At 40.4% G+C, this 23977-nt stretch overlaps 1 protein-coding gene across 2 annotated transcripts in view; it reads left to right on the top strand.

The window, feature by feature from the left end:
* The window catches only part of LOC131894097 (disintegrin and metalloproteinase domain-containing protein 32-like), a 107261-nt gene that overhangs the window by 62452 nt on the left and 20832 nt on the right, over positions 1-23977 (top strand). For both annotated transcript variants that reach the window (XM_059244262.1, XM_059244263.1), the window contains exons 10-12: positions 5903-5984; positions 6515-6651; positions 8353-8530. In XM_059244262.1, the coding sequence (XP_059100245.1) occupies positions 5903-5984; positions 6515-6651; positions 8353-8530 (397 nt within the window). The remainder of the gene's footprint in view (positions 1-5902; positions 5985-6514; positions 6652-8352; positions 8531-23977) is intronic.

The following is a 23977-nucleotide window of genomic DNA, read 5'->3' as shown; positions in this document are numbered from 1 at the left end:
ATAGAGATCATAAGAGGGCACTGGATCCCCTGGAACTGGAGTCCCAGGCAAATGTGAGCTGCCATCTGGCATAGGTACCAGAAACTGAATTAGGTTCCTGTGGAAGAGCGGTATGTGCTTTTTACTGCTGAGCCATCTTTCTAGACCACAGTTGTCAGCTTCACGGGTGGGCTTTTTATCCTATTACGTTTTTGCAGCAATGAACAGCACTAATCTCAAACTTTTAAGGGTTTAAAGCAGTAGTTCTCAGCCTGTGGGTCATGACCCCTTTGGAGGGTCACAGATCAGGTATCTTGCATATCAGGTATTCACATTATGATTCATAACAGTAGCAAAATTATAGTCATGAAGTAGCAATGAAAATAATGTTATGGTTGGGGGTCACTGCAACATGAGGAACCGTGTTAAAGGGTCACAGCCTTAGGAAGGTTGAGAACCACTGGTCTAAAGTAAACTTTTAAAAGTGGGGAGCCTGAGCTGATGGTTGACAAGGCTTCAAGCCAGCTGAGCAAGCACCAATAGCTTGGTTTTCAGCATGTCCTTTAGTTTAATTGGAGAAGATAACATCCAGATTTTGAATGTTTGTCAGGATTATATTTCCTGTAAACCTCACTGTGAGAAAGACATTTTAAAAAGATCTTTTATGTAAGTAGTATATATTATATATATAGTTTAAAAAAATCTTTTTTTGAGACAGGGTTTCTCTGTTTAGCTTTGGAGCCTGTCCTGGAACTCACTCTGTAGCCCAGGCTGGCCTCAAACTCACAGAGGTCTGCCTGCCTCTGCCTCCCAAGTGCTGGGATTAAAGGCATGCGCCACCACCGCCCGGCAGTATTATAGTCTTAATAAGCAAATGATATTAAGAGTATTCCTGAAAAATAAAAACATAGCAATTAGTCTAATGAGGATTTTTAAGACACATCACTTAGAAGTACTTTGGTTAATGTTAGCATTTTTATGTCCTGAGATTTTTATGTTACCAATGACTATTAACAAAATTTTAAGTAATAATTTTTTCCTTTGGGACCTATTTTGGAAAGAATTCTTTATCAAAATCTATGCATATAACATTGGCTTTCATAACATAATAAAATTTTCATCTTATCATTCCAATGAATGTTTTATATAAACAAATGCCAGTTTAAGCTTTCATAAAACAGTTAATAGACCCAGATACTATTTTGATGGATTTTTAAGAGGTTTAGAGTATGCAAGATGATAAGGTAGCTAGCATTTATTGGGACTTTTAATATACCACTAGAATACTCACATTTACATTCATAATTACAATGCACAATTGCATTTTAACTGGACATGCCAACAATATGTAATAAAAACAAATTATTTCAGTGTACAAAATAAATGAAAAATTGAAGAGACCGTAGGTTTTGTTACTTAGTTCTACTTTGGAACACAAAACAACACATGAAAGTTAACATAGACACATATGACAGCTACATGAAGTCTAGGTACACCCAGTAAAAACATAACAGCAAAAATGAAGTAGAAAGTTCATCTCCATCTCTTTAAGAGATGAGAAAGGCTTAGTAGCACAATACTCCAAGGAGCTAAAGGTGACATTTGTCATGTGGACTTAAGACAATATTTTTCCTTACATGTTTAGAACTAAATTACTGGAGGAGGGAGATGGGCACCTTTGCCGATGGAATGCATTCCTCAATGTCCATTTAGGCCAAAGCTTTTCCCTCTTTTGGCTTGTGGTGAGACTGGCCTATATTTCCCATACTTGCAGTAAATCTAAAAGCCAAAGAAATAAGGGAGCTAGAGACTCCTGGGTCAGGCATCATGGCTTCCCAGTGCCAGTACAGAGTATAGTTGCCCTTCAAGATCAGGCAACGTGGAGCAGAAAGCATTAAGGTGACTGTCTTTTCCTCTAAGAATCCCCAGAGGGCCCGGAATCAGGAATGTTTCCAGCCAGGGAACAGATGTGAGTCACCTGGTCCCCCATCATATATCATATATACCTGCCCAGTGTAACAAGTAAAGACACATCACACACATACATACAACTGGTTTTTAACCTCTCATAAAATAAGAACACAGTAAGTCCAAACTCACCTATTTGGGTCTTAAAAGTTTTAGAAGTTAGTCCCTTCCTCAGAACATCAAAGGGGAAGAAGCCAGCAGAGTTCCCCAAACTAGATAAATGAATTATTAAATAATGATTAATTAACTAGCCCACATAAAGGCACAATATTAATCATTCATGAACAACTGCAAAACAAAGGGGAAGCAATTATGATTGTGGTTTTCTCCTCCTCCAACTCCTCCTAGGTCCTCCCCACATCCCCACCCACCCACCCAAATCCACAGCCTATCTTTGTTTCTCTCATTAGAAAACACACAAGCATCCAATGAAAACAAACCAACCAGAATAAGACAAACAGAATAACAACAACAATAATAACCCTCCGGAAATATGATTGGGTTCGTTTTGTGTTGGCTATCTACTGTTGGGCATGGGGCCTGCCCTTAAGAGTGGTTTGTGTACGCAGTGAGACACCATTGGAGAAAAGTTATCAGTTGGACATAGTGTCTGGCGTAGGGATGGGGGCTTGTATCTACTTCCCCTCTGGGACCTTATCTGGGTTAGACATGCACAGGAACTGTGCGTGCCGCCCCATTCTTTGAGATCACATGTGCATCAGTCTTGTGTCTAGAAGACATCTTTTCCTTGGGGTCTCCCATCCCCTCTGGCTCTTACAATCTGTCTGCCTCCTCTTGCACAGAGTTTCTGGAGCCATGAGGGGAGGAAATTGATGGAACCATCCCTTTTAGGATTGAGTGAGGAAGCACTATTTCTAAGCTCACTCCGAGGCCAGCGTAATTCTGATACCTAGACAAGGGCTCAACAGAAAACTAGAAGCCACGTATCTGTAACAAACTGACTGTTGACGAAGTTGGGAGGAACATACTGTGAGGAAGGCATTCTCCTTAATAAATGATATTAGAAAATGGGATATCTATATTCCCAATAATGAAATGAGGTTGTTCTTTCTTACCGTATGGGAAACAAATTCAGATAACATCAGAGAACTTAACTGCCTTTCGGGGTGACTGGGTTTCAGTGCCAGCAGCCATGTCTGGTGGCTCCAGGGGATGCAATGCTTCTGGCTTCTGAGGGGATCTGCGCTCAAGAGGGCATCCTCACCCCCGCCCCCCACATACACATAGTTAAAAATAGTCTTTGAAAAGGACTTAAATATAACATCAGAATGTGCTGGCTAGTTTTATGTCAACTTGACACAAGTTACAGTCATTTGAAGGGAGGAAACCTCAGTTGGGAAAATGCTTCCATAAGATCTGGCTGTAGGCAAGCCCCTGTAGGCGTTTTCTTAAGTGCTATGAGAGGGCCCAGCCCATTGTAGGTGGTGCCACCCATAGGTTAGTGATTCTGGGTTCTATAAGAAAGCAAGTTGAGCGAGGCATGATGAGCAAGCCAGTAGGCAGCACCTTTCCATAGCCTTTGCTTCAGCTTTTGCTCCAGGATCCTGCCCTGTTTGAGTTCCTGTCCTGACTTCTTTCAGTGATGGACTATGATGTGGAAGTGTAAGCCAAATAAATCCTTTCCTCTCCAACTTACTTTTGGTCATAGTGTTTCATCACAACAGTAGTAGCCCTGACTAAGATACCGAAACCCGCCCCCCAGCCCAAAAAAAACCTGCCAGAAACAGGGGGAGAAGCTCAGTGAGGTTGCTCAGAGGTAGGATATTTTATTTTTGATGGAATGTCAGAAGTAGTATGCAACATAGTTGTAGAGCACTTGCTTAGCATCAATTGATAAGGCTGGCAATCCTCAACACTACATAAACTGATGTGGTGGTATGTGCCGTATTCCCAGTACTTGAGAGATAGAGATGGGGGTATTGGAAGTTCAGAAGTCCAAAGCCAGCCTGGGCTACATGAAACCCTTTCTCCAAACAAACCAACCAACCACAGCCTTGGAAACAGACCAAATTAATGGGGTTACATGGAACTAAAGAGCTTCTGCATAGGAAACACTCAGCAGAATTAAAAGGCAACCCTATAGAATTTGATCAAGTTTTATAAATTTGCATTTGATAATATATAACGAACACACACACACACACACACACACACACACCTCCTTAGCAAATAAGCAAGCCAGAAAAAAATGCTTTGTTTCAAATATTGGTTATGTGGCCTTGTTTCCTTGGTAATGTGGTAATGTGTCTGATGAAAGATTCTAACCTGCCTCAGGTTGGGCCAGTGCAGGAGCATCTAGACCAGAGCCCAGCCTGTGAGTTTGGAGATGGGGCAGGAGTGCGTGCGGTCCCTGTCTGCCCCTCCGTGAGTTCTGTACCTGTATGTTCTGTGATGGATTTTACCTTCATCTATCCTCCTCTGGTGCAGGACACCTTGAGTGTTTCTGGGGCAGTCAGTCTGGTATGGGGAAGTGCCCCGGTCTGTGCTTCCCTTAGGAGGAACTCCTTGTCTTCATTCTGAAGGTTAGGTTTTTGGGGGCACAGCATTATTGGTTGGGAATTCATTTTCTTTCACTATGCATTCTCATTTGGCCTGCTTGTAATATGTCTGATGAGGAGTCTGGCATTAGTGTGATAGATTCCTTTGTATGTTAAGTGACATTTTCTCCTGCCTTTTAAAGAACATTCTCTTTTTTTGTTTCATACTTTTGATAGTCCGACTTGACATTTATACCTCAGGAATGTACAATTTCAGAATCTTTTGAACTTCTTGGATCTGGATGCCTGTGTCTTCTGCCCGCTCTTGGCAGGGGAGTCTTACTGTGCAAGCCTGAGGGACCTGAGTTTGAGCCCACGTGAAAAGCCAAGTGTGGTGGCGCTTGTAACTTCAGTGCCAGGAAGGCAGGGACAGTGTTGATGAGGGCTTTCTGGTCAGCCTGCCTAGCCTAGTCAGCCAGCCCCAGGTCCCAGTGAGACTGAAAAAAAAAAAAAAAAAAAAAAAAGATGGCTGGCTTCTGAGGGTTGACCTCTGGCCTCCACATGTGTATATACTCACCTCACCCCCTTAGTCTTCCTGCCCCAATCTCATGTATTAAGCAAGTTTGTGTCTGTGTGTTTTTTGTTTGGTGTGTGTATGTGAGTGTGTGAGTGTGTGTGTGTGAGTGCACCGGGCCTCATGCTTTTGACCTGTTGAACAAAGCCCTTCTTGGCTCACAGCTGATGGTGATTGGAGAGGCGAGAGGATGTGTGTTTTCCTCTTAGCTTTTATAAAGCCGTCGTGTGTCTCTGTTTCACTGCGTTATGGTACTTGGCCCCAGGCACATCAGCAGAAGAGCTGCGGGTTCCCCCCAACTCCCTTCATTTTCTTGCCTTCTTGTGGCGTGAAATACACTAAGCACCCCCCTTCAGCCTTCTTGCGGAAGTCATCGCACGCATGAACTTTTGTGAGATCGGATAGTGGGCTCACTCACCTCAAGCTCCTTCTTTCTCCAAGCTGGGTAAAAATGGTGAGCTAAGAAATAGTAAAGTCCTTCCCCTGAGACACTGTCACACTCTCTACCAAAAAAAAAAAAAAAAAAAAAAAAAAAAAAAAAAGTGGCACATTGTTTTCCATGCAGTGAGTTTTGTTGTTGCCACTGGAGAAAAGGTGTTTGATCCAAACATCAGCAGTGACTTGGCTTGTCTCAACCAAAGGTGAGGGGAGCAGCAAGGCCAGCAGAGACCTGGGTGCTTTGTGTGATTTGTAGATCAGAGCATTGAGTCCAGTGTCGTTGAGAATCTTCCAAATTCCCACAATTAGGGACATATTTAACCACTGAACCTCAACTTGCTTCAGAGTAGGATTTTTTTCTGAATTAGGACCCTTACATTTTCAAGAATTCTCACAGGTCAGTTGTTCACTGGGATTAATTACAAATGTGTGTTTATGTATTTAGTTATAACGAGTACCCAAATTATGTGGGAGCAACGTATCCTGGAAAGATGTGTACTGAGCAATACTCTGCAGGAATCACAATGGTATGTTCTTATCCAATCCATAAAGAGGGTGCGAGATGTTGTCACTGAAGTGACGGAGGAGTGACTGTTGTTACAGTCTGTTGGCCAGGCCTAGATGAGAACCTAGGACTGTGCAGCTGAGGCAGGACGCTGGGCGAGGGGGGAGTCACTGGGGAGACACACTCCAAGAACGAGGCTTTTTACAAATTGTATTTAACTTTTGGGAAGCCAGGATAGTCTTGAAGATTAAGAAGTGGGAGGGATGTATATAGTTTATATAAAAACTTATAATGCCTTTGTAATTAAGACAGAGATAAATATTAGCAATGGAAGAGAATAGAGTTGAAAAATGGGAAATGAACAGAGCTCGACACTGACCGGATGCTTGTATCAGTACCTTTCCTAAGAGGAACTCCAGGTTTTCACCCATCCAAGGAATCACGTCCATTACTGTGAAGGGCTTGATACAAAATAAAAGGGCCCCAACTTGGAAAAGTCCTTTTATCATCATTCAACGGTGTCTTCTCTTTTGGATCCCTTTGTCGCTTTAGTATCCCAAGAACATGACTCTGGAGGCCTTTTCCGTTGTCGTCACCCAGATGCTGGGCCTCAGTCTGGGAATATCATATGATGACCCAGCGAAATGCCACTGCCCAGAAACCGTCTGCATCATGACTCCAACAGCTGTGTAAGTTTTCCAAAAATGTTTGTTAGTTGTGTTTATTTTGTGTTAAGTGTAGTGTTTCCTTACAGTCTAAATGAACTATAAGGAGATCAAGCTCATGACAAAATATGTACCTGCAACTTAAACATAAGAGCAGTAGAATGTGAGGAATACTATTAACAATTCCAGTCAAGGCAGACAAGTTCAATGTGCAATATACAGGTCAAGGAATGTTCCTTAGATATGTATTGTGTGAAATATACCTGCTTTTTCCAGTAAGGATCCTTTAAAATATGTTTGAAGCCCATAAATCATGGTCTTTTTTTTTTTTTTAAAGGCAGAGCTTTTTGTGTTTACTTTTAGATTAGTTTGATATGGGAAAAGAAAACCCAACAAACTACCAATCAAACAAGGACTGTCAGCTGGAGGCTCAAACCAAATGTGTGGTACTTGTGTTACTTTGGAAAAAGAGGTTGAACCTTCTGGGATTTGCTTTGCTAGTATTTAAATGGATGTTCTTTTACTTAAGAAAAAGACCAATAAAGAAAAAACAAACAAACATAAAAAAAGACAAAGCTACCATTGAGTTCATTTTGTGCTGGCTACCTGCTTCTGGGAACAGGGCCTGCCCTGGAGGATGGTTGATACACCCAGTGAGACTCCATTGGAGAAAACCGGTTTTCCCCTTGCTAGTGGGTATCGGTTAGATACCGTCTTGGCTAGTGGTGGGACTGTGTGTCCGCTTCCCCCTGCCAGTGCTGGGGTCCTATCTAGCTTGAACCTGCACAGGCCTCGTTTGTGTTAGCGCAGTCTCTCTGAGTTCCTAGAGCACGAGCACTGCTGTGTCAGGAAAACATTGTTTCTTCAGAGTCACCCGCCACATCTGGCTCCTACAATCTTTCTGCCTCCCTTTTCACCTGGCTCCCTGAGCCCCAAGGGGAGGAGTGTGATGGAGACATCCCATTTAGGACGAGTGTTCCAAAGTCTCCCACTCTCTGCACATTATCCAGTTGAGGCATGACCTTCTCTATTAATGACCCTCTTTATTTCCTATGATATATAATGTGATAATATATAAAATGTAAATAATAGTCCTATTATTTCTAGGCTTTAATTCAGTTTATGGATGTCTTTGTTAGTTATATGGGTTTCTCAGGGAAAATGGATAGTTGTCTTTAATGGTTCATCTGCATCTTTCAATGGGTGAGTCAAGGTCCTTTGCATTTAAGGTTCTTATTGACAGGTTTGTTGTTACTGATGATTTTCTTGGATGCTGTTCTGACTGTTTGGTATTAACCAAACCTCTTCTGGTATTGTTTAGAGGTTTGTTGGTTGGACATGATTGATTCTTTTCTGGATCTCCTCTGTTTACTTTTTCCTTTTACAAAATTGATCCCTTAATTTGTTCTCATGGATGAAACTGTCTTTCTTCTTCCTCTGTGTATAGTAGAAAATTGGGCATGACTTTTCTTTTTTGAGTAGTATCTAAATCAAGTCCTTTATCTATTATAAAATCACCTCTTTTACTATTGATTTGTACTTATTTTTTTAAGTAACAAAATGTTTGTAGTAAATAAAATCACATGACCTCCCCCAGAATAATTATGAACACTTATTAGGAGCATTTGCTATCATCTATTAAACAATATCATGAAGCTAACATATGATATGGGGTTATGCTTTGAGATGCATACAGCTAACAACAGTATATGAATTCATTTTTAGGCAATCTACAGGTATGAAGGTGTTTAGCAATTGCAGTTTGAGAGACTTTGAACGTTTTATATCTAATGTGGGTGCCAAATGCCTTCAGAATAAGCCACAAATGCAAACTAGTCCAAGACCCGTCTGTGGAAATGGAATAGTGGAGGGAAATGAAATCTGTGATTGTGGCTCCCAACAAGTGAGTATGTAATCTAGAGAAACGGATAACAAACTCATTGTCTTAGCCTTTCTTTGTCGGGAACGTTCTATGTCTAAACTGAGTACCTCGTGGAGCACTGCTATAATGAATTTCGTAACTAGATGTTTGAATTTAATCTGTCATCAATCCAACCCATCATTTTTAGGACATAGCTTTCCCATGGGACTAGCAGTATGATGAGGGAACCAGTCATACACTGTGGAGTGAACTTCAGATAATTTTGATCATTTGTGTGTCAGGAAAGTCCTGAAAATACAGTGAATGCACACAGTCCAGAATACAGTGCTTCTGGGTAATGCAGTATCTGCAGTGATAATGCACATCCCTTTAAATACAATGTATACATGGGCATGAATTACTGGTTTGCATATCCCATTAAAAAAGGGGGGAGGAAGCCGGGCGGTGGTGGCGCATGCCTTTAATCCCAGCACTTGGGAGGCAGAGCCAGGCGGATCTCTGTGAGTTCGAGGCCAGCCTGGGCTACCAAGTGAGTTCCAGGAGAGGCGCAAAGCTACACAGAGAAACCCTGTCTCGAAAAACCAAAAAAAAAAAAAAAAAAGGGGGGGGGGAAGGAGATTGTTACTATCTTGTAGAACAAGTCCTCCTTCTTTGTTGTTAAATTACTCTTAAAAGTTTTCTTTTTAAAATCAATTTTACCGGGGGTGTGCTCTCCACAAAATAAAAGGGACCAATTACACAGACAGGATGATGAGCTTGGCAAATGGAAGTGACTATGGCTACAATCACATACAGACCCTGGTCGTCATTCCTGAGACTTCTCACGCCGCTCTTGGGTTTTCCCCCTTGTGTCCATATCCAGGCAGCCCGAGACAGGTCCTGTCAGATCACCTCAGCTGAGCTGGTTGGTGTAATCTAATCTGCTGCTTCTTTTCCTCTCTCTCCCCCTCCCTCCCTCCTTCCCTTCCCCTTCCTTCCTTCTCTCCCCTCTCCCTCTCCCTCCCTCCTTTCTTCTCACCCCCCGCCCCGCCCCCGTCTCTCTCTCTCCCTGTGCAGGATTTCTGATATTTTCCCCCATTGTGTCACGTCATGTAGTTTTCATCTTATTTTGCATACTTCCTCTCTCCTACAAAAAGTCATGGACTGTAACACTCAAGTTTATCCCTGGCTTCTCTGATTTGCACACCACTCCCACAGCTCTCTTTGCTAGTGCCACAGCATTTTGGTGTTATAACTCGTCTGTATATTTAGTACTCAGGTCGGGTGGTGCCTTTCTGCTTCATTCTTTTTATTTAGAATTTCTTTGGTTTTTATGGTCTACTGTGGCACTATTGATAATTTAGATTTTTTTCTACTTCTCTGGAGAATGTTAATTTGGTAGGGATGGCAAGCTTTCCCTCAGTTTGGTTAGAGTGAGCATATTTACCTAATTCTTCTAGCTTATGAAAGTAGGATGCCTTTCCATTTTTTTTGGTGCCTTAATCACTTTCTTGATTAGATTTATTCCTGTGTGTTTGTTTGTAAGATTGTGAATGGGATTGCTGTTGTGAGTTCTGCAGGTGTCTTATTATTTGCATATAAAAAAGCCAATGAATGAAGTTATATCATTTGTAGAAAATGGATGTGACTGGAGATTATCATATGAGGTGAATTAAGCTAGTCTTAGAAAGACAAATACAACACATTTTCTCTCATATGTAGTTCCTATAGTCTATATAAGTACATAACCATGTCTGTAACTATGCCATGGAAGGCAAAGGGAGACCAATGGGAGAAGGGAAGAACAAGGAAGGGAAAGTAGTGGATGTGGAAGGGAATATGCTCCTGTACAGTACGTATGTCTGTGAAAATGCCCTATGTAACAAAGTAATTCATACAATGAATAATCAATCACAAAAACTGAAACATGCTAAAAAGCACTGAGTTTTATATTTGCATATTTATTTATTGTTTTTTTTTTGGTAGAGTTCTTTTTGCTTGTTTTCCTAAATGTCCAACTATGTTTTTGTTTTACAAAAATGTGTATTTTGACTTCTTCCTTTCCTGTTTGGAAGCTCGCTCTCTCTCTCTCTCTCTCTCTCTCTCTCTCTCTCTCTCTCTCTCTCTCTTTTGTTTATTTGGTTTCGTTTTTTTTGAGACAGGGTTTCTCTGTGTAGTTTTGGTGCCTGTCCTGGAACTCACTCTGTAGACCAGGCTGGCCTCGAACTCACAGAGATCCGCCTGGCTCTGCCTCCCGAGTGCTGGGATTGAAGGCGTGAACCACCGTCACCCGGCTGGAAGCTCTTAATGTGTCTCTTATCTTACTATTCTGACTAAGACTTCAAATATATTTGAATAAAAGTGGTGGAGTGGACAGACTTCTGGTTGCTCTAGAGGCATGTCTCAGGGTTTTCCTACTCAGTGTGGTCGAGGCTCTGGCTTTTTCTTTTTGAGGTACATGTTTTTCCTATATTGAATTTTTGGTTAATTCTGTTTCATTATGGAGTGTTGTTGAATTTTGGGGGTATTTTGATTGGTATTCCCATTGAATATGTAGTTGCTTTTGGAAGATGGTCATGTCCACAATATTAATTATACAGCTACATGAACATGGGAGATCTTTCTGTTTTCTGTCTTCCTAAATATCTTTCTTCAGAGATTTGAAAGTTTTCATTGTCGAGGTCTCATTTGCTTGGGCAGGTTTATCCCAAGATCTTTTATGGCTTTGAGGCTATTATAAATGGAATTGTGCCCATGAGCTCTTTCTGAGGAGGTTTGTTGGTGGTAGATGGAAAAGCTACTGAGTTCTGTAAGTTAATATTGTATCCTTCCATTTCGTTGAAATTGTTGATTGATTCTAGAAGTTTTCTGGTAGATTTTTCTGATCTCCTATGTATAATATCGTATCATTTGCCAGCAGGGATAATTTGATGTCTTCTTTTTCTGTCTGCATCCCATGAATTCATGTTATTGACTTATTGCATCGGTTAGCGCTTCAAGGACTATATTGAAAGGGAGTGGGGATAATGGAGAACGTGTCTCATTCCTGATTTCAATGGATTGCTTCAAGGTTTTCTCCACTTAGGGTGATGTTGGCTGTGGGTTTGTCATAAGTAGCCTTTATGTTGAAGGATGTTCCCTTTAGTCCTCCTCTCTCTAGGACTTTCATCATAAAAGGCAGTTGGATTTATTTTTATCAAAGTCTCTTTCTCCATCTACTGAGTGCGTTTATATGATTGATTACATTTATTGACTTACATATGCTGAAGCATCTCTGCATTTTTGGGATAAAGCGAACTTGGTCATAACGGCTGATCTTGGTATGTGCCTGGTCCATGTTTGCTAGTATTTTTGCATCTGTGTTCATCAGGGATGTTGGTCTGTCTTTTCAATTTTTTTCGTGTGTGTGTGTGTGTGTGTGTGTGTGTGTGTGTGTGTATCTTTACCTGGTTTTGATATTAAAATAATACCGAAATGAATTTGGAGATAATCCTTATATTTCTATTTTTTTGAATAATTTAAGGATTATTGGATCTTTGAAAGTCTGATTGAGTTCTGCTGTGGCTCCATCTGGGCTTTGGATTTTTTTCTTTCTTTTTTTCTTTTTTTTTTTTTGCTTTGTTTTTTTTACTTGGCCGGCCATCTATAAGTGTTTTAATTCCCTCATTTGCTATGGCCCTGTTTAGATTGTTGATCTCTTGGGGGGTAACTTTGGTGATTTGAATGAATGTATAAATGAGTTCACTTCTTTTAGATTTTCCAACTTGACAGAGTACAGGTTTTTCAAGTATTTTCTTTTTTTTTTTTTTTTTTCTTTTCCTTTTTCTTTTTATTGAAAATAGGTTTTTTTTTTTTAATTTTTATTTTGCAATACAATTCAGTTCTACATATCAGCCACAGATTCCCCTGTTCTCCCCCCTCCCGCCCCCCTCACCTTCCCCCCAGCCCGCCCCCCACTCCAATCTCCTCCAGGGCAAAGCCTTCCCCACAGACTGAGATCAACCTGGTGGACTCAGTCCAGGTAGGTCCAGTCCCCTCCTCCCATGCTGAGCCAAGGGACCCTGCATAGGCCCCAGGTTTCAAACAGCCAACTCATGCAATGAGCACAGGACCCGGTCCCACTGCCTGGATGCCTCCCAAACAGATCAGGCCAATCAACTGTCTCACCCACTCAGAGGGCCTGATCCAGTTGGTGACCCCTCAGCCATTGGTTCATATTTCATGTGTTTCCGTTTGTTTGGCTATTTGTCTCTGTGCTTTATCCGACCTTGGTCTCAACAATTCTCTCTCATATAACTGCTACTCACATCACCAGGCAGGCTACCTGGAAAACAGGACCCCAAGAAAGACACAGGGATCGCCCAACGACAGAGAAATGGAATGAGATCTACATGAACAGCCTGGACAGGAGTGGGGGTAGTGAAGGGCGAGGGTCGAGGGAAAGAGAGCTTGGGTGAGTGGGAGATCCCAGCTGGATCAAAAACAGAGAGGGAGAACAAGGAATAGGAGACCATGGTAAATGAAGACCACATGAGAATAGGAAGAAACAAAGTGCTAGAGAGGCCCACAGAAATCCACAAAGATACCCCCACAACAGACTGCTGGCAATGGTCGAGCGACAATCCGAACTGACCTACTCTGGTGATGGGATGGCCAAACACCCTAATTGTCGTGCTAGAAACCTCATCCAACTACTGATGGACCTGGAGGCAGAGATCCATGACTAGGCCCCAGGTGGATCTCTGGGAGTCCAATTATCAAGTATTTTCTTATAATACCCTGAATTTCTTCGTAGTGTTTCCCTATTCATTTATGATAATGCCAGTTTGGATCCTCTTTTCCTTTCTTTTGGCTAGGTAGGCCAAGCATCTGTCAGTCTTCTTTATCATGTCAAAGAGCCAGCTTCCAGATCCATCGATTCCTCGTATCGTTTGTCTATGCTTCATTCGTTTCTGCTGCGGTCTTTATTATTTCTTATCATCTACTGGTTTGTGTTTGTTGTTTGTTTTTTTTCCTCCTCAGATTTTGAATTGCACCATTAAGCTATTTCTCTCCCCAGCCCCGCCCCTCCTGCCCCCACATCTTCTGTTAGGTCATTCCCACCCCCACCCCCACCCCCCGTCACTCAATTTCATGTTCTCTCACAAAGCAAAAAGGGAAAAAACCAAGTCATACAAACCAATAAGACAAAAAGTACCAAAACAAACTGAAAAGCACACACACACACCCCCCAAACAAACAAACAAAACCCCCAACAAACAAACCACTGAGTCCATATCATGTTGGACAACTACTCCTGGAGTGTGGTTGATACATTTAGTGATATTCCATAAGAGAAAACTGGTTTTATCAACTTATCAATTACATACTATATTAACTACAGATATCTTCTTAGGGTTGGGGCTTTGTGTTCGCTTCTCCTTTCAAATGGATTTTGTCCCATTTGAACCTGTGCAGGTCCTGTGCATGCTGTCACAGTCTCTCTGAGTCCATGTGTGTATCCGCCTTGTTGTGTCTGTTTTCATGGAGTTATCCACCACCTCAGGCTCTTACAATCTTTCTGACTCCCCTTCTGTATATATCCCGGAGTCTTGAGAAGAGGATAAAGAAACATCTGTTTTAGGGATGAATGCCCTGAAGTATCTTATTGTCTGTATATTGTCCAGCTTCAGGTCTCTGTTTAATTGCCATCCACTGCAAAAAGAAACTCCTCTGATGTGTGCTGAGTGAGGCACTGATCTATGGGTATAGAAATGCCGTTAGAAGTCATCTTATTGCTATGTACCTTAAGCAGAATTATCACAACAGACAGTCCCCTGCGGCCCATGACCTATTTAGTCTCCGGCGTCTGGTATGGGTCCCATCCCATAGAGTGGACCATGATCCCATCAAAACGTGGGTGGTTACTCTCTTAGTGTCTGTGCCATTACTGCGCCAGTATACCGGACTGGCACATTGCTGTTGTGGGTCACAAGGTTTGTAGCTGATGATAGCTTTCAGAGCACCTTCCAGCGTTATGAATGATTGTCGTAGGGATGAAACTTCTAGTTGAGCCCAAGCTCAGTTTCTCCCTCTCCAATGACGTAAGTTTTGTCTCAGCAAGAGGGCTTTACCACTAGGTGGTGGACAGCAACCAACAGCCTGGGACCACTTTGGCCAATATGTAACTCATTCCTACTAAGGGTGAGTTTACTTAGTGGCATAAGATGTTGGGTTGGTGGGGCACTGGCTTTCCTATTACATGGTGACTCCATTTAAATTCCTTTCATATATGTATATATTTAGGACACTTCTACAGTAGTAGGTTTCCATATGGTTTTTCAGAAGGCCTTTCCTGTTATTTGTTTTTCTTCATATTCCCTCCTTTACCCTTAGCTCTAAAGCATGTCTGGTTGGGGCCCTGTCTCCTCCGTTATTTGATGATTCTGCTTAGCTTTATTTCAAATATGTATGTATTTTAAGAAACCTCTATTGTAGTAGGTTTCCATATGACCCCTCAAATGGCCCTTAGTGTTAGCTGTCCTTCCCCATGTTTCCTTACTTACTTCAGTGTTGCATCCCCCTCCCCATTTAATCCTTGTCTTAGTTAGTGTTATTGCTGCATGGAGACATCACAACCACCGCAACTCCTTTTGGTTTTTTTTGGTGCCTGTCCTGGATCTCACTCTGTAGACCAGGCTGGCCTCGAACTCACTGAGATCTGCCTGGCTCTGCCTCCCGAGTGCTGGGATTAAAGATACGTGCTACCAGCCATTGCAACTTTTATAAAAGAACGATTAGTTGGGGCTGGCTTACAGTTTCAGAGGTTTAGTCCATAGTCCTCATGGCAGGAAACATAGCGGTGTGCAGGCAGACATGGTGCTGGAGAAGGAGCTGAGTCCTATATCTTGATTCACAGGTAGTAGTAAGTAAACTTACTTGAGCTTTGGAGACCTCAAAGCCCATCCCCTAGTGACACACCTCCTCCAATAAGGCCACACCTCCTAATATTGCCACTCCCTATGAGCCTATGGGGGCCATTTTCTTTCAAACCACCACAATCCTCCTATTCCAATCTCCCCATTTCTCTCTAACTATATATTCTATTTCCCTTTCCTTGGGAGATCATTCCCTCCCTGTGTTGTTCCTTTCTCTATACCTAACCTCTGTGGTTATTCAGATACTAGCATGCTTATTGAATGCTTAAAAGATAACATCTGCATATGAGAGAAAACATATATTTGTCATTTTGAGTCTGTGTTACTTCACTTAGGATGATTTTTTTTTTAGTTCCATCCACTTACCTGCAAATTTCATGATTTTGGTTTTTAATAGTAACATTTCACTGTGTAAACACACCACATTTTCCTGATATATTTTATATTTTCTAACTATTAGGAATAGAGCAGCAATGAACATCACTGAGCAAATGCCTCTGTAGTATGCCCAAGAGTAATATAGCTGGATCTTTAGATAAATATACTCCTAGCTTCCTGAAAAACTGCCACACCGATTTCCATAGTGGCTATACAAATTTGCACTCCCACCAGCAATGGATGAGTGTGCCCCTTACCCCACATCCTTCCCAGCATGAGCTGTCATCTGTTTTGATTTTGGCTGTTCTGACTGGTGTAAGATGAAATCTCAAAGTATCTTTGATCTGCATTTCCCTGATGGCTAAGGGTGTCAAACATTTCTTTTAAGTGCTTCTCAGCCCTTTGTGTTTCATCTTTTGAAAGCTCTGTTTAGAACTATACTCTATTCTTCAGTTGGGTTATGTGTTTTCTTAATGTCTAGTTTTTTGGAGTTCTTTTTAAGTTTTAGATATCAGCCCTCTATTGAATGTGCAGTTATTAAATTTTTTCCCCATTCTGTCACTTTGTCCAAAGGATGGTGTCTTTTGCCATACAGAAGCTTTTCAGTTTTATGAAGTCCTATTTATTAATTCTTGTCCTTAACATCCATTCTGTGTCCTATTCAGAAAGTCTTTTCCGTGCCAATGAGTTCAAGACTATTCTCTGCTTTCTCTTCTGTCAGATTCAGTGTATCTGGCCTTGTGTTGAGGTCTTGGATCCATTTGGAGTTGAGTTTTGTGCAGGGTGATAAATGTGGCTCTGTTTGCATTCTTATGCATGCAGCCAAGCAGTTTGACCATGTGTTGGTGATGTCTTTTTTCCCCAGTTTTATCCATGGTCTCTCCAGGTCTTTCATCAGGAAGGGATTTTTGATTTTGTCAAAGGCCTTTCTGCATCTAATGAGATGATCATGTGACTTTTGTTTTTCAGTCTGTCTGTGAGGTGGATTAAGTTTATTGATTTATGTATGTTGAACAATTCCTGCATCTCTGGGATGAAGCCAACTTGATCATGGTAAATAATATTTTTGATGTGTTCTTGAATTCTGCTTACAAGTATTTTATTGGGAAATTTTGCATCTACTTTAATGTGTGGTATTGGTATATATTTTTCTTCTCTTTTGAGTCTTTGTATGGTTTAGGTATGAGGGTAATAGTAGCTTATAAAAAATCCTTCAGTTTCTATTTTGCAAAATACTTTGGGGAGTGTTGGCATTAGATCTTCTTTGAAGGTCTGGTAGAATTCTGTGCTAAATCTATCTGGTCCAGTGCTTTTTTGGTTGGGAGATTTTCAATTACTGATTCTATTTTACTAGGGGTTTGGTGTTTGCTTACATTGTTTATTTCATCTTGATTTAACCTCAGGAGGTTGTATATATCAAAGAATGCATCCATTTCTTTTAGGTTTTTCAGTTTGATGGAATATATATATTTTTAAAGTATGTCTTCCTTATGGTGCTCTGAATTTCCTTGGTGTCTGTTGTAATGTTTCCATTTTCATCCTTGTTTGATTTTATCAATTGGGATCATCTCTCTCCATGTTTTTGTTAATTTGGGTAAAGGTTTCTCAATTTTGTTGATTTTCACAAAGAACCAACGTTAGGTTTCCTAATTGGTTTCTGTTTCACCCTGAGTTTATTTCTTCCCATTCATTTTTTTTTGGCTCTTATTTATTCTTGTTTTTCTAGAAACTTCTATTGTGTTGTTTAATTAATATGCATTCTCTCTGGTTAATTTGGTGAAGGCTGTTATCACTGTGAACTTGCCTCTTAGAACTGCCTTCACTATATCGCAAGGTTGAAGAGTTTGTGTTTTCATTTTTAGTTTTCTTCTTGATAGCTGTCTTGGTGTAATTTCATTCAGTAGTGAGTTGTTCAGCTTCCATGAGTTTGTATATTTTCTACTATTTCTCTTGTTCTTGATAGCCAGCTTTAATTCATGGCTGTCAGATAGGATACGGGGTGTTATTTTAATTGATCTGTATCTGTTCTTACTTGCTTTTTGACCTAATATGTAGTCAGTTTTGGAAAATGTTTCATGGGCTGCTGAGAAGCAAGTATATTCTTTAGTGTTTACATGGATTATTCTGTAGAAGTCTGTTAGGTCCATTTCATTCATGACATCGTTTAATTCCAGCATTTCTCTCTTTATTTGTTATCTCAATGACCTTTCAGGGTCAATATATGATCTTAGTTGTTAGTAGTGTTTCTTTTATGAAATTTGATGCCCTGTTGTTTGGTGCATAAATGATTAGAATTGTAACATCCTTTGGGTGGATCTTTCCTTTAATAAGCATGTGATGTCCTTCCCTATCTCTTCTGATTAATTTTGGTTTGCAGGCTATTCTGTCAGATATTAAAATAGCTATGACTGCTTGTTCCTTGGTTCCATTTACATGGAATTTTTTTTTTTTTGGCTTTTTGAGACAGGGTTTCTCTGTGTAGCTTTGGAGCCTTTCCTAGAACTCACTCTGTAGCCCAGGCTGGCCTCAAACTCACAGAGATCCGCCTGCCTCTGCCTCCCAAGTGCTGGGATTAAAGGCATGCACCACCACCACCCGGCTTCATGGAATATTTTTTCCCATCCCCATGGCACCTATCTAAGCTAAGATGATTTCTTATAGACAAGAGATTTTGTTTCTTAATACATTCACCTAGTCTATGTTTTTCAATTAGAAATTTGAAGCCCTTAATATTTATAGTGATTATTGAAATGTGTTATAGATTGCAGTCATTTTTTCAGATTTGTGTTCTTAGTTGTGATTTGTATTTCATTAACTTATAGCTTTATTTTCTTTCCAGAGTCTCTTGGGTATTTGCTTATTTCTCTCTTCATGTATGATGTTCAGTATTCTGTTCTTTGTTAGGCATTTTAAGACTGTTTTGTATCCTTAAAAGTCTTTTTTCCTCCTTTAACTATTACAGATAGTTTTTCTGGGTACAGTAGATCGTCAGTCATGGTCTTTTAGAGCTTGGGTCCTTCTGGCTTTCAGTTTTCATTGAGAAATATTCTGATAGGTTTTCCTCTATATGTGACTTTTTTTTCCCTCTTTTGCAGCTTTTGATAGTTTTTCTTTGTTCTAGATATTTAGTGTTTTAATTTTGCTATGCTGTGGGGTATTTTTTTTTCCTGGTCTTATCTAGTTGGGGTTCTGTGTGCTGCTTCTATCTATATGGGTATGTCCTTCCTTAGTGTGGGGAGTTTTTCTTCTGTGATCTTGTTAATGATCTCATCCTTGCTATTGGCCGTTCTCTCTCACCCATGACTGTGATGTGAAGGTTTGCTTTTCTCATAGGGTCTGCACGCTACTGCATGTTCCTTCCCTATGTTTAATATTTTCATACTTACTATTCCGTCTAGATCCTCTATGAGCCCCACTTTCTCCTTGATTCATTTTACTTGTAAGACTGTTTCCTGAATTTTCTAATTGGGATACTAAGTTTTTCAATTCCTCTTCATTTCTACACGTGTTCTCTTCAATATTTCTTTTTTTAATTTAAGAATTTTTTTCAATTCACTTTACATACCAACCATAGATACCCCTCTCATCCCTCCTCCCTCTCCCCCTAGCTTTTCCTTTCAACCCACCTCTCCATCCCATCCTCCAAAAAGGTAAGGGCTCCCATGGGGTGTTAGCAAAGCCTGGTACCTTCAGTTGAGGCAGGACCAAGCCCCTCCCCCTGCATCAAGACTGAGCAAGGCATCTCACTATAGGTAATGGGCTCCAGGAAGCCAGCTCATGCATCAGGGATAGATCCTGATCCTACTGCCAGGGGCCCCTCAAACAGACCAAGCTACACAACTGTCTCCCATATGCAGAGGGCCTAGTCTAGTCCCATGCAGGTTCCACAGCTGTAAGTCTAAAGTTCATGAGTTCCTATGAGCTTGGTTCAGTTGTCTTTGTAGATTTTCCCCATCATGATCTTGAATCCCCTTGCTCATATAATCCTTCTTCCCTCTCTTCAACTGGACTCCCAGCGCTTGGCTTGGTGCTTGGCTGTGGATCTCTGTATCTGCTCCTATCAGTTACTGGATAAAGGCTCTATGATGACAGTTAGGGTATTTACCAATCTGATCACCAGGGTAGGCCAGTTCAGGCACCCTCTCTGCTATTGCTAGTAGTCTAATCTGGGGTCATCCTTGTGGATTTTTCGGAATTTCTCTAGCACCAGGTTTCTCCCTAACCCCACAATGTCTCCCTCTATCAAGATATCTCTTTCATTGCTCTCTCTCCCCCAGTTTGACCATCCTGTTCTCTCACGTTCTCATCTCTCCTCCCCTCCCCTCTATTGCCCCCTCCTTGCCCCCAGTTTACTCATAGAGATCTCATCTATTTCCCCTTCCCAACATGATCCATGCATCCCTCTTAGGGTGTTCCTTGTTAGCTAGCTTCTCTGGAGCTGTGGGTTGTTGTAGCTTGAGTTTTCCTGCCTGGCCCACAGTCAGGATATATCTCTTTCACCTGCCAGTCCCACAGCCTCTCAGACCCGACCAAGTAAACACAGAGACTTATGTTGCTTTCAAACTGTATGGCCGTGGCAGGCTTCTTGCTAACTGTTCTTATAGTTTAAATTAATCCATTTCCTTTAATCTATACCTTGCCACATGGCTCGTGGCTTACCGGCATCTTCACAAGCTATTTCTCATCATGGCGGCTGGCAGTGTCTCTCTGACTCAGCCTTCCACTTCCCAGCTTTATTCTCCTCCTTGCCCCGCCTATACTTCCTGCCTAGCCAACGGCCAATCAGTGTTTTATTGATTAATTAGCAACACATTTGCCATACATCCCACAGCAGGTTGTAGTGTGGTTATCCTTTGCTTTACATCTAGTATCCACTTATGAGCGAGTACATACCATGTTTGTCTTTCTGAGTCTGGGTTATCTCACCCAGGATGATATTTTCTAGTTCCATCCATTTGCCTGCAAATTTCATGATGTCATTGTTTTTTTACTGCTGGGCAGTACTCCATTGTGTATATGTACCATATTTTCTTTATCCATTCTTTAGTTGAGGGACATCTAGGTTGTTTCCAGGTTCTGGCTATTATGAATAATGCCATTATGAACATAGTTGAGCAACTGTCCTTGTGGTATCCTTGGGTATATTCCCAAGAGTGTTATTATTGGGTCTTGAGGTAGATTGATTCCTAATTTTCTGAGAAGTTGCCATATTGATTTTCAAAGTGGCTGTACAAGTTTGCACTCCCACCAACATTGGAGGAGTGTTCCCCTTGCTCCACATCCTCTCCATCATAAGCTGTCATCAGTGTTTTTTATCTTAGCCATTCTGATAGGTGTAAGATGGTATCTCAGAATTGTTTTGATTTGCATTTCCCTGATAACTAAGGATGTTGAGCAATTCCTTAAGTGTCTTTCAGCCATTTGAGATTATTCTGTTGAGAATTCTCTGTTTAGATCTGTAGCCCATTTTTTTAAAAATTAGATTGTTTGGTATTTTGATGTTTAGTTTCTTGAGTTCTTTATATATTTTGAAGATCAACTCTCCACCAAATGTAGGGTTGGTGAAGATCTTTTCCCATTCTGTAGGCTATTGTTTTGTCTTATTTACCATGTCCTTTGCCTTATAGAAGCTTCTCAGTTTCAGGAGGTCCCATTTATTAATTGTTGCTCTCAGTGTCTGTGCTACTGGTGCTATATTTAGGAAGTTATCTCCTGTGCCAGTGTGTTCAAGGGTTCTTCCTACTTTCTCTTCTATTACGTTCTATGTAGCTGGATTTACGTTGATGTCTTTGATCCACTTGGACTTGAGTTTTGTTCATGGAAATAGATGTGGATCTATTTGCATTCTTCTACATGTTGACATCCAGTTATGCCAGCACCATTTGTTGAAGATGCTTTCTTTTTTCCATTGTACAGTTTTGACTTCTTTGTCAAAAATCAGGTGTTCATAGGTATGTGGATTAATGTCAGGGTCTTAAATTTGATTCCATTGGTCCACATGGACTCCTTTTATGCCAACACCAAGCTGGTTTTTTTTTTTTTTTTATTACTAAAACTCTACAGTAGAACTTGAAGTCAGGAATGGTGATGTCTCCAGAAGTTGCTTCATTTGTGTAGGATTGCTTTAGCTATCTGGGGTTTTTTATTTTTCCATATGAAATTGAGTACTGTTCTTTTGAGGTCTGTGAAAAACTGTGTTGGGATTTTGATGGGGATTTCATTGATCTGTAGATTGCTTTTGGTAAGATTGCCATTTTTATTATGTTGGTTCTACCTATCCATGAGCATGAGAGATCTTTCCATTTCTGATATCTTCTTCAATTTCTTTCTTCAAAGACTTAAAGTTCTTGTCTTACAGATCTTTCATGTGCTTTGTTAGAGTTACCCCATGGTATTTTATATTATTTGTGGCTATTGTAAAGGGTAATGTTTCTCTGATTTCTTTCTCAGCCCATTTATCATTTGTATATAGGAGGACTACTGATTTTTTTGAGTTAATTTTATATCCTGCCACATTACCTAAGGTGTTTATCAGTTGTAGGAATTCCCAGTAAAATTTTTTGGGTCACTTATGTATTCTATCATATCATCTGCAAATAGCGAAAGTTTGACATCTTTCTTTCCAATTTGTATCCCCTTGATCTCCTTTTGTTGTTTTACTGCTCTAGCCAGGACTTTGAATACTATATTGAATAGATATGGAGAGAGTGGACAGCCTTGTCTTGTTCCTGATTGTAGTGAAATTGCTTTGAGTTTCTCTCCATTTAATTTGATGTTGGCTGTTGGCTTGCCTTTACTATATTTAGGTATGTTCCTTGTATTCCTGATCTCTCCAAGACCTTTATCTTGAAGGGGTGTTGTATTTTGTCGAAGGCTTTTTCAGCATCTAATGAAAGGATCATGTGGGTTTTTTTTCTTTCAGTTTGTTTATATGATAGATTACATTGACAGATTTTCATATGTTGAACCATCCCTGCATCTCTGGGATGAAGCCTACTTGATCATGGTGGATGATTTTCTTTGGTGTGTTCTTGGATTCAATTTTCCTGTACTGAGTATTTTTGGATTAATGTTCCTGAAGGATATTGGTCTGTAATTTTCTTTCTTTGTTGCATCTTTGTGTGGTTTGGGTATCAGGGTAATTGTAGCCTCATAAAAAGAGTTTGGCAATGTTCTTTCTGTTTCTATTGTGTAGAACAATTTGAGGAGTATTGGTATTAGCTCTTCTTTGAAGTTCTGGTAGAATTCTGTGTTGAAATCATCTGGCCCTGGGATTTTTTTGTTGGGAGACTTTTAATGACTGTTTCTATTTCCTTAGGGCTTATTGGTCTATTTAAATACTTTATCTTATCTTGATTTAAATTTGGTATGTGGTACCTATCCAGAAAATTGCCCATTTCTTTTAGATTTTCCAATTTTGTGGAGTGCAGGTTTTTGAAATATGACCTGATGATTCTCTGGATATCATTGTTGTCTATTGTTATGTCTCCCTTTCATTTCTGATTTTGTTAATTTGGATATTCTCTCTCTGCCTTTTGGTTACTTTGTATAAGGGTGTGTTTATCTTGTTGATTTTCCCAAAGAACCAACTCTTTGTTTCATTGATTCTTTGTATTGTTCTTTTTGTTTCTATTTTATTCATTTCTGCCCTCAATATGATTATTTCCTGACATCTGTCCCTCCTGGGTGAGTTTGCTTCTTTTTGTTCTAGAGCTTTCAGGTGTGCTGTTAAGTCAATAGTGTGAGATTTCTCCAACTTCTTTATGTAGGTATCTAGTGCTATAAACTTTCTTCTTAGTACTGCTTTCATAGTGTCCCATAAGTTTGGGTATGTTGTAATTCATTTTCATTGAATTCTGGGAAGTCTTTAATTTCTTTCTTTATTTCTTCCTTGACCCAGTGGTGTCTCAGTTGAGCATTATTCAGTTTCCATGAGTTTGTAGGCTTTCTGTAAATTGAATTGTTGTTGAATTCTAACTTTAAGCCATGATGATCCAATAAAATACAGGAGGTTATTCCAATTTTTTTTGTATCTGTTGAGATTTTCTTTGTGACTGAGTATATGGTCAGTTTTAGAGAAGGTTCCATGAGGTGCTGAGAAGAAGGTATTCTTTTGTGTTTGGGTGAAATGTTCTATAGATGTCTGTTAAGTCCATTTGAGTCATAGCACATGTTAATTCCCTTATTTCTCTGT

The sequence above is a fragment of the Peromyscus eremicus genome, chromosome 17 (assembly GCF_949786415.1).
Source record: "Peromyscus eremicus chromosome 17, PerEre_H2_v1, whole genome shotgun sequence".
NCBI classification, from domain to species: domain Eukaryota; kingdom Metazoa; phylum Chordata; class Mammalia; order Rodentia; family Cricetidae; genus Peromyscus; species Peromyscus eremicus.
The sequence above is the reverse complement of the archived record's forward strand: the minus strand, read 5'-3'. Positions and strand labels throughout refer to the sequence as shown.